Source organism: Ambystoma mexicanum, chromosome 2p (genome assembly GCF_040938575.1).
Source record: "Ambystoma mexicanum isolate Mex_15411 chromosome 2p, UKY_AmexF1_1, whole genome shotgun sequence".
Taxonomy (NCBI): Eukaryota; Metazoa; Chordata; class Amphibia; order Caudata; family Ambystomatidae; genus Ambystoma; species Ambystoma mexicanum.
The window spans coordinates 43,715,231-43,734,070 of NC_090923.1; the positions used below are offsets into that span (position 1 = coordinate 43,715,231).

General features: G+C 46.8%; 1 protein-coding gene across 1 annotated transcript in view; it reads left to right on the forward strand.

The window, feature by feature from the left end:
* PPP4R2 (protein phosphatase 4 regulatory subunit 2) overlaps positions 1-18,840 on the forward strand; it is a 143,243-nt gene that overhangs the window by 50,662 nt on the left and 73,741 nt on the right. The window contains exon 3 of the mRNA XM_069643213.1: positions 17,316-17,486. Within this exon, the coding sequence (XP_069499314.1) occupies positions 17,316-17,486 (171 nt within the window). The remainder of the gene's footprint in view (positions 1-17,315; positions 17,487-18,840) is intronic.

The following is an 18,840-nucleotide window of genomic DNA, read 5'->3' on the forward strand; positions in this document are numbered from 1 at the left end:
CTCTACTATCCTGCCAACTAGCACTCTCCCATTATCTGGCTCCCTCATTAATGCGAGATCCATGGTTGCCCACCCTACTGAGATCTCAGACACCCTAACTAACGAGAATCTAGACATGCTATGCATAACTGAAACCTGGCTCCATGAGGCTGCTGGCCCTGCCATTATGCTAGCAATACCTGACGGCTACCAACTGCTAAGAGCTGACAGACCCAACACCAAAGGAGGTGGCTTAGCTATTATCCACAAAGCCAACCTGCCTTTCAGACTAGCTACCACCACGCCACTCCAGTCCTGTGACTCCTCACTGCTAAACTCCAACTCTCATGCAACCCGCACTCTCACCATCTACGTGATCTACACACCACCTGGACCACTAGGTTCCTTCGAGGATGACCTAACTAGTATACTAACCAACAACACAAAAGACCATGCGCAAACACTATTACTAGGAGACTTCACCCTAGGCTTCAATGACCAACGACAAACATGCCACATCTGTTGCAGCACTACTACACGACTATGGATTAATGCAAAAAGTCACCACCTCCACACACTCCAAAGGCAGGACTCTTGACTGGGTTGCTGACCGGAACTGCAACATCAGCGTCACTAATATAACTCCTCAAATTTGGCCAGACCACCATCTAATCTCATTGTCTGCCTTACTTGTCCTTACCCATCCTAAACCGATAACAATGGCCACGCCACTTCCCACTAGAATTAAAAAAGACATCACTGCAGAACGACTCCTCACCTCCTTGTCATGCCTACCCCCGGGCATCCGGATCAAGCCCATCCGCCCCGGGAGCAGGCATCCAGACATTTACAAAAACCCCAGCAGCCCCAGCTAGGGGATGTCTGGGTTCAGTCCTGGCACATAGGCGCCAGGCTCATAGACATTACTTACCTCATGCAGACCATGCTGCAAATAAATCCAAGCCAACGTGAGGCCTGGATGGGACTACAGGGACTATTTGTTTACTCTGGTGTGATCCTGGGGAACTTCTTTCCTGGGACTACTTTGGAGGCTATTTAAACCATGCCTGAACAGCAGCACATGCTTCGTGTTATTCTGCATCCAGCAGCGTGACTCTCACCGTGCCTGCAGCCAGCATCCAGTCTTCTGCCACGCCCGCCTCGAATCCGGAGCTCCTAGAATAAAGAGGAAGAAAAGGACAAGGTTAGAAAACGAACTTATTTCAAATTCCTCACCTGATTCCGGATCAATTTCATCTCCCGACCTGGAAGTACATCAGTCCTGCACGCGTCACATCGCCAGCTCCAGCACGGCGCCATACTCACCAGTTCTCACAGCATCTTTCGATCCGGCACTGTCCATTTCTTCGCCGTACTCCGACACCTAGGGGCACAAGAATAACAAGGTGAGCCAAGAGAATCAACAAATACCTCTTACCACCATAGACTTACCTGATTTACCACCAGCAGTATTATTCTCCATATCTTCATATGCCGCATCTGTAAAGAGGGAGAAAAACACAACGTTAATGCATGTAATAGTTACGGGACAGCGTTGGGTAACACAGACTCTTGCCTGAACGCCAGCAGCAGCTACAAGACCACCTTCTCACAAACTCAGTTGCAACTTAAGGAAGGAAGAGGGCAAGAGTGAACATCGGGCACATTGAACTCTTTGAACTTGATACTTACCAATCACGCCTGGGACTTCAGAGTCAATGCTTACCGGAACTCTCCCAACGCCTTAAAACCAGTGAAGTAACTGGTATCTACGCGCCCCTGCAAGACACGCAGGATGGAGAGCTCATCTTTTACAAACATAAGATGAGGTTACTAAGGGGATATCGGAGGTGATTAGTGGGGGAGAGCGAGAACAGTTGGGAGGCCATCACTAAAACCCACAGGTGGCTAATCCCTGTCTCCACTTGCAGGAAAATACTTTTTCGGGTCCAGCAGACAAGACTAGGCGGGCCAGTCCAGACGGTCATCTCTGCACTACGCATCACGTTGACGGAGACCGCAGCTGTCTGGGTCCGATCGACACACCTGTGGGGTCCAGGTGAGCGTAACACTCATCCCCACCCTCAACAATGGTGACAATATCAGACCCATCCTTACTTGTGGAAACCTATAATAACACCATGACCACGCTCTAGATACGATCGCCCCCATTAAAATCCGTAAAGGCAAATCGCTCTCCCTCCTAAATAACTGGTTCACACCTCAACTGAAAGACCTCAGAACTCAAAAAAGAAAACTGCAATCTATATGGCGACACTCACCTACTGAGGAGAACAAAACCAAGTTAGCCACCCATGCCAAACAATATAAAAAGGAAATCATTAGTACTAAACTCTTACGACAGAATATCCAAAGCCAAATTTGATATTAAGGAGCTATTCCCCATCCCGTGCGAAATGGAATCACCCATACCGCAAACAGATAACACTCCCAAAAATAAACTCTGGTGCACTAATATGCAAAATGCCCTTGCAGGAAAAATTGGCTCTCTTCAAACCAAAATTGCAATTAAAAAAAACTGCCTTGCTAGTGCCACCTGATCCCACTCCCAAGGCACAGCTGCCCACAAACCAAGCCAACAACACCTATCACCCCTTTAGCTTCAAACAAATAACCATACTAGAGACAAAACATTATACTCTCCCTAAAGTCATCTAACTGCAAAGGAGACAACTGCCCTCCTCAAATTATAAAAGATGTAGCGAGAGACTTGGCTCCCTTAATCTCAAAACTAATCAGTGCCTCCTTCAGGACCAACCTAGTGCCCAATAACCTGAAACAGTCTTGGGTCCTACCCCTGATCAAAAAAACTCTTGGCCCCTCCATCCAACTACAGACCTATCACTACCGTCACATTCCTAGTCAAAATTATCGACAGGGTAGCCTACCTGCAAATCCAGGACTACCCCAAGACCAACAACTAACTAGGCTCGCGCCAATCTGGCTTCCGCCCCCTTCACGGCACCGAACAGCCCTGATTGATCTTAAGAGTCAAATTGACGAGCTGAAGGATAATGGAAAAATCAGCTATGCTACTCCTTGACCTATCGGCAGCCTTCGACCTGGTAGATCACGCAGTGTTATGCAATCACCTCGGCTCCGCTGCCCATTTTTTCAAGCGATGCCATAACCTGGGTTCAATCCTTCCTTGCTAACCAGACTGAGAGTCTTCTCTCCCCCTCCCCCCCTTGCAGCTGCTGATCCCATACAAGTCTCCTGCGCTGTCCCCCAAGGATTGTGTGTGTCTCCCACTATGTATAACATCTTTATCAAACCCTTGTTTGACAAGTTGGACAGTCTGGGTGTCATCTACAACTACGCAGATGACACCCAGATCCTCATCCCCCTTTCGGGCAACTTCTTGGAAGACTCAGCTTTGGTAAATGAGATATCTCCTCCTTCAGGCATGGATGGCATCCCATGGCCTCTGCCTGAACGACGACAAAACAGATTCTGATCCTCGGCACAGACAGCGATCAAGAAACTAGACCCCAACTATGCCTCATTTAACATTGACAACAATGTCATCAAAGTGATGCCCGCAGTCAAAACCCTGGGGGTCTATCTGGACTCAGCACTCACTTTCAAGAAACAAATTAACTCCCTTGTCTCCTCCACAGCTTATACTTGCAAACTGATCGAGCATGCAGGCCATTCCTAACGGAGACCAGTTGTAATACCCTAGCTAATGCACTCATCCTATCCAGATTGGACTACTAAAATGCCATATATGTGGGATCTAACCAGTATATCCTTGACTACAAACCCTCCAAAATAACGCTCTTAGAGTAGCCTTAAACATACCCAACAGAGCCCATGTCTCCACCGCCAGAAGGAACATCCAGTGGCTAAAAGTTAGACAGGATCACCCTCAAAACTCTCTCACTCACATCCAAATGCCTCAACAATCTAGCTCCACCCTACCTAGCAAACACCTCAGTCTTGTAAGCATGGCTTTCCTGCCTTGGATTTTCCTCTATCCTACCCTCCCATTCCCCTTGGCCCTCGCCCTCTGCCCCCTCTCACCCCCACCCCATACCACTTCAGGAGTTGTCGTGATACACTATTGCTCTACCATCACTGTGTTTGGCAAATGCTTAATTTGGACTTACGAACACATTTTACTCGTCGTGCTTCTCCCGTCTCTATTCTTATGCCAGACTTTCTCTGCATCACATACTTGGTGACCCTTTATCATTCTGTGCTCATTGTCGTCTTGAAGCCTGCCTTGCACTTGATGTTCCCTGCAACACTGTTATTTACTGACGTCTGCATCTGTATTCTCTCCCCACTTGCTTCACCACTGTTTTCATTGCTTACTCTATTTTTGTTTTTTTTCATTTTCCCTCTCCTCTCCACACCATCCCTTCTTACTCTATCTGAATGTTCCTCTGACATAGTGTGATGGCTACATTGTCTCCTGCCCTCCCATCCCCCGCCCTCTCCAGTGCTATCTGAAATGTTGCCAGGCCTAGTACGATAGTCGCCGGTCTGTTCCCGTTCCCTTCCCACCAACCTCCTCCCTTCCTTTGTGTTTTAGCTCTTGCACTATCTGAAATGTCGCCAGGCAGAGCATGATAGTTAATTTCACATTCTTCTTGTTCAAGGCCTTGTAAGAATGGTCACTGTTTGTATTTTTTCTTTGTCCCCTACCTTGCCTTGAAGTGCTTTATTATTTGTATATGGCCTATATACAATCGTATCAAGGGCCCTGGAATAGTTGATGTGTGCTTCTGCTTCAACGCTTTGTCCCACACTTCGCCCACGAGTACGGTTATTTGCGATGCCTTCATACTCTGAGGACAGTCAGCCCTAGGCAAACCTTAACACCTATTCTAGTGTAACCACCCACCACTGCTCTATCCATATATACCCAATGCTTACTATCCTTTCCTGAAAGCCATTGTTTCAGTACCCTCAACTGGGTGCCCAATAGTGGTTTCTAAAATCTGGTAAGGCGATACCTCCCCTATTCCTTGGGGCCATTAAGGTCTGCAAGGCCACCCGCAGTCTTTTATTATGGCATATAAAGGTAGATAGAATGCTGTTGAGTGACTTAAAAAAAACTCTTGTGGGATATAGACCAGCAAAGCCTGAAAATAGTAGAGAAAGCACAGTAGTCACCATTTATATCGAAGCCATACACCACAGCCATGAGTGATAGATATAGATAGATTAATTCCACCTTTGCAGGTCCCCTCTCAATGCTTTGAGCAACTGAAGATCATTCGGTCCATACAGCGATGCCACAGATTTCGTAATGCAGGCCCTAAATATTTAATGTTTTCTTCTGCCCACAGAAATTGGGTGGATCCCTGTATTTTCTCTATTGTATCCTTTGATAGTGTAAGGCTGAATATTTTGGATATATGTAGATTAACCTTTAATCCCGAAACTTCCCCAAATAATGCCAATTCCGAGGTAATCGCCTTCAAGGATTCTGCAGGATCGGATTTATTTTATTTATAGCATTTGTTATACGCCCAAACCCAGAGGTATCACGGCGTAGGTTACATACTTTTCTGGCTGCAGTGGAAGTAAAGTGCAATGGAAATGGTTATAGCATTTGTTTACATGCAGACGCAACCCTCTGTTACAGGATGGTTACAGTTTGGACCCAGGAGTTTCTTGATAAGAATCAACAGGTTAGAATTCATTAAATAGCCATGTTTTAATAAGTTTCTTGAAATGGGGGTGAGAAGGATCATTACTGATATTCAGTGCTGCTACAGGGAAGCTGGCTTCCCCGCCCTAGAATTCTTGAATCGCGGGGTGAGCCAACATGTCGTTGGCGCATGCCATAATTTTGTCCTCCGACCCGAAATTTACCCTTTTTACACCCATTGCTTCCCGTATACGCAGCAGGAAAGGTTCCAGGTAGAATGCGAAAAGCAAGGAGGGACAGCAGGCATCCTGCTTTGGCTCCCCTCTAAACAGATCAGACCCGACAACTGGCCATAGACGGACAGACTGAGGCTTGGGGTTTGATAATTTGCTTGTATCCTATGGAGGAAGCGCTCGCCAAACCCCATTGTCTTCATTGTTTGGAAAGCAAAAGGCCACTCTAGCCAACCTTTTTGGCATCTAATGCGAGAAGCACCACCGGGCTCCCACGCCGTTCCTTTTTCTCAATTAGGTGACATACTCTCCTTAAGTTATCAAATGTTTGGCAGTGTTTTATGAACCCTGCTTGATCGGGTCTAATTAGCATATGAAGTCCATTCATGAAGCGAATATCTTCCTGTATATTTTTGCATCAATGTTGATTAGCTCTATTGGGCAATATGACCCACACCATGTCTGGTCTTTGCCCAGTTTCGGGAATACCTCGAATTTAGCCACATCCATTAATGTAACGTGCTCAGTTTTTTCGAAGTTATATTAGCACGTTGAGTGAGGGGGCCAGAATTCAGATATTTCATATAAAACCCAGATGTGAAGCCATCGGGTCCTAGGGCCTTTTTTGGGCGGAAGCTTTCTTATGACCGTGACAACTTCCTCCTTCAGCTCTTCCCTATCTAATCCCGGTAGCTTCGGAAGAGCTACTTCTGCTAGATATGTATTCAATAGGCCATCCTGCATCCTATCGGAAGAAACGTGGCAACTTTTCAAAGCACCTTATAATTCCCTCTGTCACCGCCTTCCCTAATTTTTAGAATCGTTTGGGTAGCTGTCCTGTCTTGTCCATCTAATAAACTTCACGTTCTATTTCTTTCCACGTAATAATGTCTTCAGTTATGAGTAGAGTCCTTTCCACCTTTTTCACCCTTAATAATTCTCGCTGTCTTCTAATCGCTTGAAGTTTTCATAGTTTCCCGCATTAGGGTAGTTGCCCATTTTTGGCATTATTTTCTTGAGTTGTCTCTTCAGTCTTCCTCAAGTCACCTACTCCTCTTTTCCCTTGGGGCTTTTGCGTGCTATCAGTTCTGCCCCCCGCCCCTCTCCTGATTATAGCTTTGAAGGTATCCCACCAAATCCCCAGGGAGGTATCGGCCATTGCATTTTCCCCACAATAGGTCTGAATTCTCTCCCCCGAGAAAACCATATCCACAAGGATCCATTCAGGCAATATCCAACCCCCTATTACTGGCTGTGATGTCAATATCGCCCAAAGGGTGCATGATCCGATAGCGCAATCGATCCCAGAGAAACTTCCTGAATATGTCCTGCCATTCTAGCAGATAATCTATTCGCGACTGGGTTTAATGAACATGCAAAAGAAACGTGAACCCCACTTCCTTCCCCTGTTGGCTCGCCACTCGTCAACTAACCCCAATTGTGCAAATTTGTTTTTAAGCTGTTGTGATGGTGAGCCCGTGGCGTGATACCCACTTGGCTAGTGTCCATTTTTTCATCCCATATTATGCTAAAATCCCCTGTCCGTATTACATGACCTTCAGCTATATTTTCAAGTGCCGCCAATGTTGCCATCAGAAAATGTTACTGTCCCGAGTTTCCTGTTGCCTCACTTTGCCATGGACCACTCCCATTGTCGCCTCTGCTGGGTGGGCTCTTCTCGAGCTTCCGATGTCCCAGTCCGATCTCTACTTTCCGGTGCTACCATTTCCAGACCTTCTTCACATGAATAGAGTAGACCATGGCAGATCTTGATGTACTTCTGAGCCATTAATGGTTAAGGAAGAACCTGTTTGTGTATCCCTCAGAACCCCTTCTTTCTGCCCATAAGATGTGAATGCGGCCAGCATGTCCTGTGGTCGTACCCCCGGTTCTTTCCTAGGAGGGCCCACCCCGTGAATTCTGTCGAGCAAAAGCAAATCCGCACAGAGGGTTTGTATTGAGCGCTTAAGATCTTTGTCTTCAATCGCCTCTGGGACGTTCTTGATGCAAATGTATCGCCTGTTCTCGATCTTTGCACTAGATTCCAAATTGTGCGTCATCTGTGCTAGTTCTACGGTTTTGTCATTTTTCCGCGAGTTTTCAGCCACATCTTGTAAAGCTCGTTCAGCAATATCCTTCCACAGGTTCTTCTAATTGTGAAATGTACCTTTTTTTAAAAAAATGTGTAAAATATTTGGACATCAGTTTTTATGGCCGATCTTACAGCAGTAATCTGGTCTTGAAAAGACTCCTGGAGCATTTCCTTCAAGCACTGTTGATCAGTTAAACATTGCTTTAGTTCCTCTTTAGTAATTGCCATTGTGCCTCTGTGTTCTGTAGTCAGTGTGTCTGGTGACCGTAGTATAGGAGATAGTCTCATTGGGCGTGCCTTTCACTTCTGATTGCCAGCACTTATTGATAGTCCCCTCTGCCCCTCGAGTGTTCACCTTGGGGATCGGAGGGGGGGTCTGGGGTGCCTTTAGTACATCCCCCCACTCCCTGTAGCATTCGACATATGCTTCCTTAGGCACTCGCCACTTAACAGCCCACACTCCATTAGTTGACAATCTCAGGGTTTACCCACTTGCCTCTGCCCTGGAGCGCTTAGTTGCGTCTGCTTCCACACCCAGTGTCAGTGCCAAGATCTGATCCACACTGGCAATTATCTACAGCCCCAACCCTCCTGAAGCACATGGGCAATTGAGGGTCTTGCCCTTTTATTGGAAGCGGCTAGGGATTGCGTGGCTATCTGTTAAATCGTTACATCCCCAGGGCCTTCACAAGCCCTTTCACAGCCTGCACTTTGTAGTCTTTAGTTCACCTGGCCCCCTCCAAACTCCTCACCCTCGCACAGTCGTTGATTATGGGGCTGGCTGCCACAACATTTCGGCGCTAAATTGTCCATAAAATGAGTGGGATTAGGCTCTGCCCACGTCTGCTTCTTGACTGTTGCCAGTGCAGAGGAGTCTTGATATAATACTCCCCGGAGGACGCCATCACTGCCCACCTTTCTAATACCAAATGATCCACCTTTCGATCACCAAGGTGCGTTGCTCCCTGCAGTGTTCCCTGCTCCAGTGAGCACTGTACTCTTATTCCACTGATGTGTGCCAGTCACCTGCCACACCCACTGAGGGGGGTGGGGTAGTACCTTCTTCCTCTGTCACCCCCAGCACTCGTCCACACATTTTCCAGTGGAACCTGCTTCGTTTGTCGCCGATCCTCCTCCTTGTCGGCCGCTCAAGCTGGGATGCCACACCCTGCACCTCCACCAGCCTGGCGTATCGCGGTTTCTGCTTTACTGCTCTCCTGCTGGCCAGCGTATTGTTCGGGCCTCTGCTGTTCAATTGGGTGTGGGGGCCATCAAGCACTTGCATTCCCACAAGTGGAGGAGGGAGCAAAAAAAGCATAAACTCTCCTTTTGGATGGGGCCGGAGACGAGCTGTAGTTAGCATGTCCTCCCCTGCAGGCAGCCATCATGGAATCCCTGTGTGCAATTTTGGGCCTTAGTATTTTAGAAATGACATTGGAACGTTTGATATCGGATAGCTCTAGCCCACCACATACATGGTTCGGAAGAAATACATCCTCTCAAATAGTGGTTGTAATGCATCCATTCCTGTTGGTTGCTACTGAGCAGATTATAATTAATGTTGAAACATTTAACAGGATTGGTCACAATTCATCAAACATCAAAATAGACACTTGCACATGTACACATCAATCCTACATACAGCTCTTGAGTGACTATTCAGCCCTCCCCTTCCCACTTTCTCACGGTGCTCTTCGCCTTTGTGGGTGATCCCCTTGCATCATGTATTTTTTCTTAGGGACATACAAATGTATGTCCCTCCCCTTTTGGGAGGGTGAAGTAGCCTGAATAAAAAAAAAAGCCTAATATGTGCCTTTTCGAGGGCTGACCGAAATAAATCGCTTTTTTCTTTTGGTGCATCCTTCAAAGCGCGTTAAAAGGGCATAGACCGATTTCTCTGCTGCCAGACTATTGTTTTGTAACAACTTCAGTGCTCTCTTACCTACTTCTATGGGGTGTCCATTTGAACCTGGCGTTTTCCCGGAGAAGAGTTGGTTGATGGCGTTGATTTCTTTCTGTGATTTCAACTTCAATTGTTCAGACAGGCGAGGCAGGGTAATGCTATGTTGAGATGTTGCCCTAGGCCCCGGAGATTCTTGCATTGCCCGGAAAAGCACTACGTAATAGTCAGCAAATGCCTCTATTCTCTCGTCCTCCCTGATCGTAACTTCCACACCCCTGATAATTCCCCAACATGTCGGTTTCCCTCGCCCCTCCTTTCCAACCAAGCATTTCCTATGCCTTGTTGCCCGCTTCATAGATTTTACTGCATTTCTCCCAGTGGACCTGGCGGGTGTTATAAAGGGAGAATTCTCATTTATCCAGTGAGGGACAGTGTTGTCGGTTTGGTTTTCTGTTGAGTGAATTGTACCTAAGAAACAAAACCTCCCCAACATCACCCCCATACTCCTTTCCCAACTTGAAGTACCTGTCGCCCGAACTTGTAATCGAACGTTTAATATTTATACTGCAACTACCATGCGCATATAACTAATAGCTAAGACCTGTAAAGGAAGGTTAATTTCGGGGGAGGATGAGCAATACCTCCTTCAAAGCCCTGCTGATCGGGCTTGACCTTAATATCAAATCCAACGGATATGCTGCCTGGTCCATACATTAATTTAGAAAATGAATCCATGAGGCACTGGGGCCATGAACCCATGTTCCAGGATGCCTGTGCCTCATCCTCCAGGGGGGGGCAGTGATAGATTATTGGGGCCTGGTAGGTTGCGTTGGGGATGTGTGCTGTTGTAGTGGCAGGACAATAACCCCTTCGGTCTTTTGGATCAGCCTCTGCCCCAAAAGTGCATTCCACACCAGGTTCATGCTTCATGAGCATCATTAACGAGTTTAGTGGTTCCATCTTGAGCTGTGCAGGAAAGGGGGCATATTTGATGCTGTGTGTTTGGAGCCTTTTTTCTTTTTGTACTTCTCTCGTATAGTCTTAGGTGGTAGGGAGTGGGGAGTGATTGTCGAACCATTGTATGTAATTGGCCACTTTGAGCATGGCGTCATGATAGTTTAGGAGTTTAGTGATCACTGTTCGAGGCAAGGCTCCAAGCATAGGCTGACCGATGGGCATCCAATGTGCTCTCTCAACCGAAAAGAAATGTAAGATTTATAGATTTCATAATGTTGTCCAACCTTTGCTCCAGAGTTTAATGCACATGCCTTCCGACTTCTCTGAGAGCCCCTGGATATGGATGTTATTCCATCAAGAACAGCCCTCTTATCGACCTGGCCCTCTAGTGCCTACATTTGCTGCGTTACTGTTGAGATCTGCCGCTCCGTCGCTTTGATGCTGTCCTCGCCATTTATGCAAATCATGGCATAATGGAGAAACCTCAGAGCTGAGCCCATCTATCTTCCCTTCCATGGATGTTCTAGAGTCGCTCATCACATCTGCAACAGAGGTGGGTAACCGACTCAGCTGTGTCTTGCACCGCTCCCGTGGGCATGGATGATTGAGGGGGCTGGGGTGCTAACTGTACTGATCCATCCTGTTTTGTGTTCTGTCCCTCTTTTGTCTTTAACTGTGGTTATGGGCTGGCTGTCAAGAAGCCGGACGTTGAGCAGTAGTGAAACTTGTATGAAATGTGTGAATTATGTGTTATCAGCTACTGAATTTGTGCCTTGTATAAGGAAAATAAACGCTGGACCACACTGCTCCACAGTGATAGTCGGAACACAACTGCCATGATTGAATTTGAATATCGCACAGAATATCGCACAGACTATAACCCGTTGGGGGACACAGCAAATGCAAGTCTGCTTGGGAAATGCCCTGGATTGGGAGGCCATCGTGTTCCCTCGCCCTAGCTTGGTCCGTCTCGCTCCACAAATGGCCCTGCTATTTTATCTAGTTGTCACACTGCTGCAGTGTCTGCTTTAGTACGGCTGTGAAATGTCAGGGCGGCGATTCACACCCCCGAGGCAGCCTCCAGGGGGAGGATCAGATCATGTGACCGTCCGTTGGGACTCGCCAATTGTAAAGGGGCACACTGTACTCAGCACACCCCAGAGATTCCTGTGGCGCTTCGGCTTCCCCCCTCATTCTGTGCCCTCTCCTCACTTCTCCCAACAATGCCCCCCCCACCTCCGGAGCGCCGTGCTTCAAAGCATACTCCATTACTCATTTTCCAGGCCTAACTCAAACCTCCTGCAGATTTAAACTAGCCCCCTACCCCCACTCCCCCAATCCCCTGCCCCTCAACCTCACTCTCCCTTCAGGACTGCTGAGGGAAAACGGTGCAATCCAGACCCTTGCAGCAAATAGTATCAGGCCCAAGATTGCGCCCGGCCCTCCAGAGCACCCAACAGAAGTGTTGCATCTCCCAGCTCTATTTATTTTGGACCGGGCAAGGCCAAATGATCTGGGAATCACCTGGGCTAGATCTGGTGATCTCAAGTTGGAACAAGAGAATCAGGATTTTAATGAACAGGATCCTGAAGGCCGCAAATGTACTCGCATGGTCCCAGTCCTCATGTAATCACTGCTCGATGGCGCCCTCCTACTGAACAGATTTTTGGTTACACCTGGAACATCTTGGAGCGGCTAATGTCAAAAGTGGTGTCCCTGGGCGGTTAATTACTCGTGGGACAAGACCTCGGACTTTCAGCCGACAGAGTGCACAAAATAAGCTTGGCAAGTTTTTATTCCAAACAAATCAGTGCTCAAATACATGGCTCTACTGGGGACCATATCCTCCTGCATTCCAATAATACCCAATTGCAGGTTACACATGCGACCGGTACAATGATTCCTAGCTTCCAGATGGTCCCGGGCACAAAGTTCCTGTGGAAACAAGATAACATAACATCAGCCCGGCTCTCTAAGTCACTCCAATGGTGGGCAGTCCTCAACCTCTCGAAAGGGAAGCCACTAGCAAAACCCACTCACCAACTCACCTTTGTGACTGATGCTTCTATGGCAGGTTGTGGAGCTCACCTAGTAAAACACCAGATCAAAGGCCTGTGGACTCCTGAAGAGTCAACCCTGCACATAAATGTCCTGGAGCTGCAAGCGGTCCTTTGGGCCCTAAAGTCTTTCCACTAATCAAGAATTCAGTAGTGCGAACCCTCACAGACAATAACGCCACAATGTTTTACCTGTGCAAGCAAGGCAGAACAAGGTCAAACACCCGGTCTCGACGCTCAAATAATTTGGCACTGGTCCATTCACATTGCTTTACAAGCATTTCACCTTCCAGGGATACACAACCAGCAGGCAGGGACTCTACACAGTCATCCCACAAATGGTGCTTGCACGACAACCAAATAACCAAGATCATCTCAGTGTGGGGCCAGCCTCCTCTGGACCTCTTTGCCCCAACGTGCTACAAACTGTGCAGAGAATTTTCAAGCAGGTTACCACACCCTGGCTCTCAGGGGGAACTCGTTCCCATGGACCGACCTTTTCACATATGCGTTCCCTCCATTCCTGCTGATCAGGAAGACCATCCAGATGTGCAGATACCACTGCAAGATAATCCTGGTGGCACCATACTGGCCCAGACAAAACTGGCTCTTGGACATCCTTCAGCTGTCGGCAGACAACCAAATATGGGGTCTCATGCCGACCGTCGCAGAACTGTTCAATCCTGCATCACGACCCAGGCTCCCTCAAGCTGACAGCGTGTCTCCTGATCACGCCGAATTCGGCCTCCTAGACATCCCACCGGAATGCCAGCGCATACTAGCGGTAGCTATGGAACCGCCCACTAACACTTACAAAAGTAATTCGAGTTTTATCTGCTATCTGGAATTTAAGTGTAATGTGCATATGTGTATGATTGTCCGTTACTGTTTTTATATATTGCAATTAGTATTCTTGTAAGTTTTTTACTGTACTTTTCTTAGACATTTTTTGGGGGTTTTTCTATAAACCAAAAACAATAAAGTTAATAATAACTCATACAACCAGAAATGGAAAAGGTTATGCACATGGTGTTTGCAGCAGTCCAACCTCCAAACACGGTCCATGGTAACTAGACTTTCCATTGACAATCTGTTCAGTCATTTTACATCGAATTGTATTCATTGAAAATACTTTCCATCGAAATGCATTTCATTGAATACAACTTGATGGCTATGCGATGTATTATTTTTTTTTTAATTCAAGATTTGGGGTTAGTGTACGGGGTAGGGTAGGGGTTGGGCGGGGGTTAGATTTAGGGTTAGGGTTGGGTTAGGTTATGGTGTTGGGGCAGGGGGGTTTGGTGGGGGGTTAGGAGGGGATCCCGTCCCCAAAAGAAAACATTACACGAAGCTGGCCAGTGCCGAAATACTTTGAAGATTTGAGCACTGCTACATGTAACGTTTCAATCAGAAAAATAAATGCATCGAAATGCTTTTACATTTTAAAAGTACATATAAATTGAAACTCGTCCATTTCTATATTCGAAAGACAAGTTTCGATGGATATGTACCTTTACAATGCCATTGTAAAGGTAGCATAGCATGGATTTACTTTCTATGCATTTCCATTGATGGATTTGCTTTTTGATGCTATTCCATTGATGCATTTCCATCGATGGAAAGACCATTGTCCATACAAACACAACCGGTTCTTCTCTATCTACTGAAGCTGGCAAAGGAAGGTCTTGCGATCTCCTCCATAAACTTACACCCGCCGGCAATATCCAGGTTCACTAGAAAGAGGAAAACGCCCTCTTTACAGTGACGGGCTGTTCAAGCACTTCCTAGAAGGGCTTTTTCACACTTTCCTCCAAAGAAAAGAATTCCACTGGTGTGGAGCCTAAATCTAGTCACAAAACCCCCTTTTGATCTGCTCATTGATGCACATCAAGTTTGTAACCTAGAAAGTGGCGTTCCTAATCGCTATTACACCTTCCAGACGAGTCTCTAAACTACAGGCCTTAGTGGTGGACCCTTCATACCTCCGATTGCGAAGGACACATAAGCCTCTCCACCAATTCTCACTTTATCCCGAAAGTGCAATCTGAATTCCACAAGGATGCAACCATCACCCTACCATTTCAGAACGCCACCTTCCCAGCTGAGTATTGCGCTCCCTGGATGTAAAAAGGGCGTAAAATATTACCTGAACCGGACAAAATCCTTTAGAGCAGCGAGACAGCTGTCACCTTTGGTCCCTCTAACAAAGGGAAGGCCATCATATCCTCTGCGATTTCCTTAGGTGTCACAAAGGCCAACTGGCCACTGCAGAATACAGCCAGAGCACATTATACAAGAGCCTGAGCGGCCTCAGCATTTCTCTGGTCAGGGGTGCCAATTTGCCAGGTGGCCACATGGGCAGTGCCTCAAATGTTCACTAGGCACTACTGGCTGCAACAGCACGCGGATGACGTGCATATGGGACGAGCAGTCCTTCAACTGCTGTTCCAGTAAGGTTCGCCACACAGCTTCTGGTGTTTTGTTTTAATTACGTATGTATACGTATGTATGCTTCTAGCATGAGTGTAAAAATGCAAAGTCTGTATGCCTGTTTTTCTCCTCCAGACATATATACTATCTATTCACAGCGTGTAAATCCATGAAAGATTCAATGCTGGAGAAGGGAGTAGTTTCTTACCTGTAGCGCCATTTCTCCAGCTTTGGTATCTTTCATGGATTCACATGCGCCCACCAGCCTTCTCCCTTCAGGCAAACCTCTTCATAGCTGTAGTGGTTAAAATCTGAGGGGAAGCTGCTGGGACTGAGCTATGCACTCTACGTTCAATTGGTGGGGACGAAAAAGCAGCCACAACGTTAATGGGACACTTCAGGTGTCAACGTTTTTCCATAGGAAAAGTACTAACTCAAAGTAACCAGAGATTCACAGCCTGACAGGTAATATTCACAGCCTGTGAATCCATGAAAGATACCAACGCTGGAGAAATGGAGTTACAGGTAAGCAACTACTCCCTTATTATGCAGCCTTGCCCTAGGTTTCCTAATCGCGTGTATTCTACAGATGGAGACCCAAACATTGCCAGTTTGTGCCTGGATGTGGCAAAGGGCTCGAATCTGCCTTTCCAACAAGCAGACATTATGGTCTGCTACAGCCACAGTCCATTCTCATTCTATTCTCATGAAGACCCAAACTCCTAAATGCTTGATGCACCGACATGCCACCCATTCTTTCAGTCTCGGCTTCATACCCTGTGCTACTATTCAATCTCCACCACTTCCTCTAACTTGCAGCATGATGCTTGTTAATGTGCACTCTGCTGTTCGCAATGTTGCTGGCATTCCTGACCTCCTTACCACAAACTGTCATTTTTAGCACAGTTACCTGACTTCGCCCCACCTCTACCTAAGTGTTTGGCGTCCTCATTGCACCTGTGTACAGCATCCAAGATGTTGACCACACAGAGAAAGTAGGGTGAGGTGTGGCATCTCTCCACAAATCCGGCTGGACCTGTACAATGTCTTACCCAGTGGTTGCTGGGGGAAAAATAGGACATCTAGTGGTAGGCGCAGAGTATACATTATTTGTTTTTGTAACTCGAAGTGATGTCGACAGGGCGTGTCAGTCCTCTGTACCCATGGTCCTTCACGCGTCGGTCCCTCAGATTGTTTTTTTCCGCCATCCTAGTGGAACACAAGTTCTTTCTGGATAACCTCGCAGACCAGTGGAGTTAGTCACATGTCAAGCATTTCAGGGTCTGCTTGTTAAGAAATCGATATTTAATATTACATAGGAAATGAAATGTGTAAATTGATCCCTGAGAAGCCTATAGGGCTGGGTAAGTGTCAGCCACGCTAATCCACAGGCTGTGAATTTATTCATTTCATTCATTGTGCACTTGTAAGGCGCTTAGACGTCAAGTAAAGTGTTTCAAAGCAAGCAGAGCCTAGGAATCGACGTCTGCCTTACATGGCGGCTTCTTCAGCCCCCCAACCCCCCTACCATATTGCTGCCTGTGAACTGGTGCCCCAGGCAGCATCTTCCATACACCACCCTCAGTTTCCTCCTCGCACTCCACGTACCTGCATGCAAGTTCTGACCGGCCAACCTTGAAAATAATGAAGACCACATCCTTTACGATTCGTGGGTATGCTTGTAGCTTCTTTTATAGACGCTTGGCCAGTGTTGGCCTACTTGCTTTGTTTACATTTATTTTAAACTGAGCACCCGGCTGGAGACATGCTTGTAGTGATAACCTTACATTTAGGGGTGGGCGAGCGTCGTCACCACCTCCCTGGGACCTTGCCAAGGTGGCTGCTTTTCTCTGGCCTACCTTGGATTTTGGCTGTTGAGCTGTTATTGCATCTGATGCCGCAAATGCCAGGGGCGACCGCTCTAGTGATGTCGCCGATTTTGTAATTTCTTTAGTTTAGCTCATTATCCCTTCCTTGAATACATGCCTTTAGCACCTGCTGCATGTGTTTATTTTCAATTTGATTTACTGTTTTCCAGGTTCCAGTGGTCCCAGATTAAAACCTACTTCATTTTCAAGCTGGAAAAGGTGATGGAGGATTTTAAGACCTCCGCTCCTGAGGCACGAGGACCCTCCAATCCCAATGTGGAGTACATTCCCTACGAAGAGATGAAGGAACGGATTTTAAAGATCGTCAGTGGCTTTAACGGGTATCCATTGCTGTTTCTTCACCTTTGTATTACAATGCATTGTTTCCGTTTTCACATACAGAAGCAGAATTAATACAATACGTATTAAACCAATTGTGGACTGAAAACCATGAATCCCTGTTTTAGCAGAAGTTCATTCCAGTGGTCGGGCATGGCTCATAGTGATACGGTGCAATGTTTTAGTGAAACGGTTACACCATGGCTTGCTGCAGAGTTGCTCCTTACCTGCAGGAGGCCCGTGTCTAAACCCGGTCACTATATATAGTTGCTTCCTACCAGTATGGGAACTCATAAGGTTCCCAGTTAACTTCTTTCCGTTGTGTATAGTGGCTGCACTGTTATTAGATCTGCATAACTGAGCACAATATACTAGTGAGTGGCCATTGGGGACAGGCTTCTTTTAGGCCGGGTTGACCTTACATACTGTTAGTGAGTGTTCAGAACATCTGTTTGTCCCCTCCATTACTGTAGTGGATATTGGATTAATGAAAAACTTTGAAAGCTACCATTGCACATAGAAATTTGCGCAACAGGTTTAATGAAAAGTATCACGTTTCTTCCTTATCCCCCTGTCCTCCTGACTTTCTGGGAACCCCATACGCAGTCCAACCTCCACCCCCCACCTCTCTCATCAGGGATACTCTTCCTCTGCCATTCCCCATACTCCTTTCCACCCCCCGCCCCAACTCCTCAGTTTGCCCCCTCCCAGCAAACTAATCCGCCTCCGGTCTTTCGCTCGATTACGTAGTTAATCGCGCTTCTAACATGCAGAATATCCATTTTGCAATCCAGGAAGTACAGCCTCTTAGAGTGGAATTCTCCCTAATGGCTGCCACTTTGGAGCACTTCTGTTTCCTTCAAACCTCTCCAGCCCATAGATGGATTTTGATGTCTTAGTGAAGCCTGCTTTGGCTCAATTTACCCTCTATTAAAGGCCTTCAGAAGATGTTGTCTTTGCAATCGAAAGGCTATCTTTGGGTGTGTTAAGGCCATATTGGGGCCGATTTACCATCTTACTTCCGTTATAGTTCATGCACGGTTTATTATTTTGCTATCAGATGGCGAACTCTGAAACAAGTCGCTGTTTAAAACGGGTTGTTGTGGATGGAGTAAGCCGGTGAAGGCAAGTTGCTTTATACGCACGCTCCAGAATAAAGGCAACCCACTAGAGAAATGGGCCAGGGGATAGCGTTGCAAGGATAAGGTTTCATTGTACCTAATACATATATCGAACAAGGACTCTACTGCTCGAGAGCACTTTAACTCTTAGTTACAAACAGGGGCTTAAAAACCACACACACGTCATAATATACAGTACAAATGGGTGCCACTTGATTGAGGCACACTACACTCC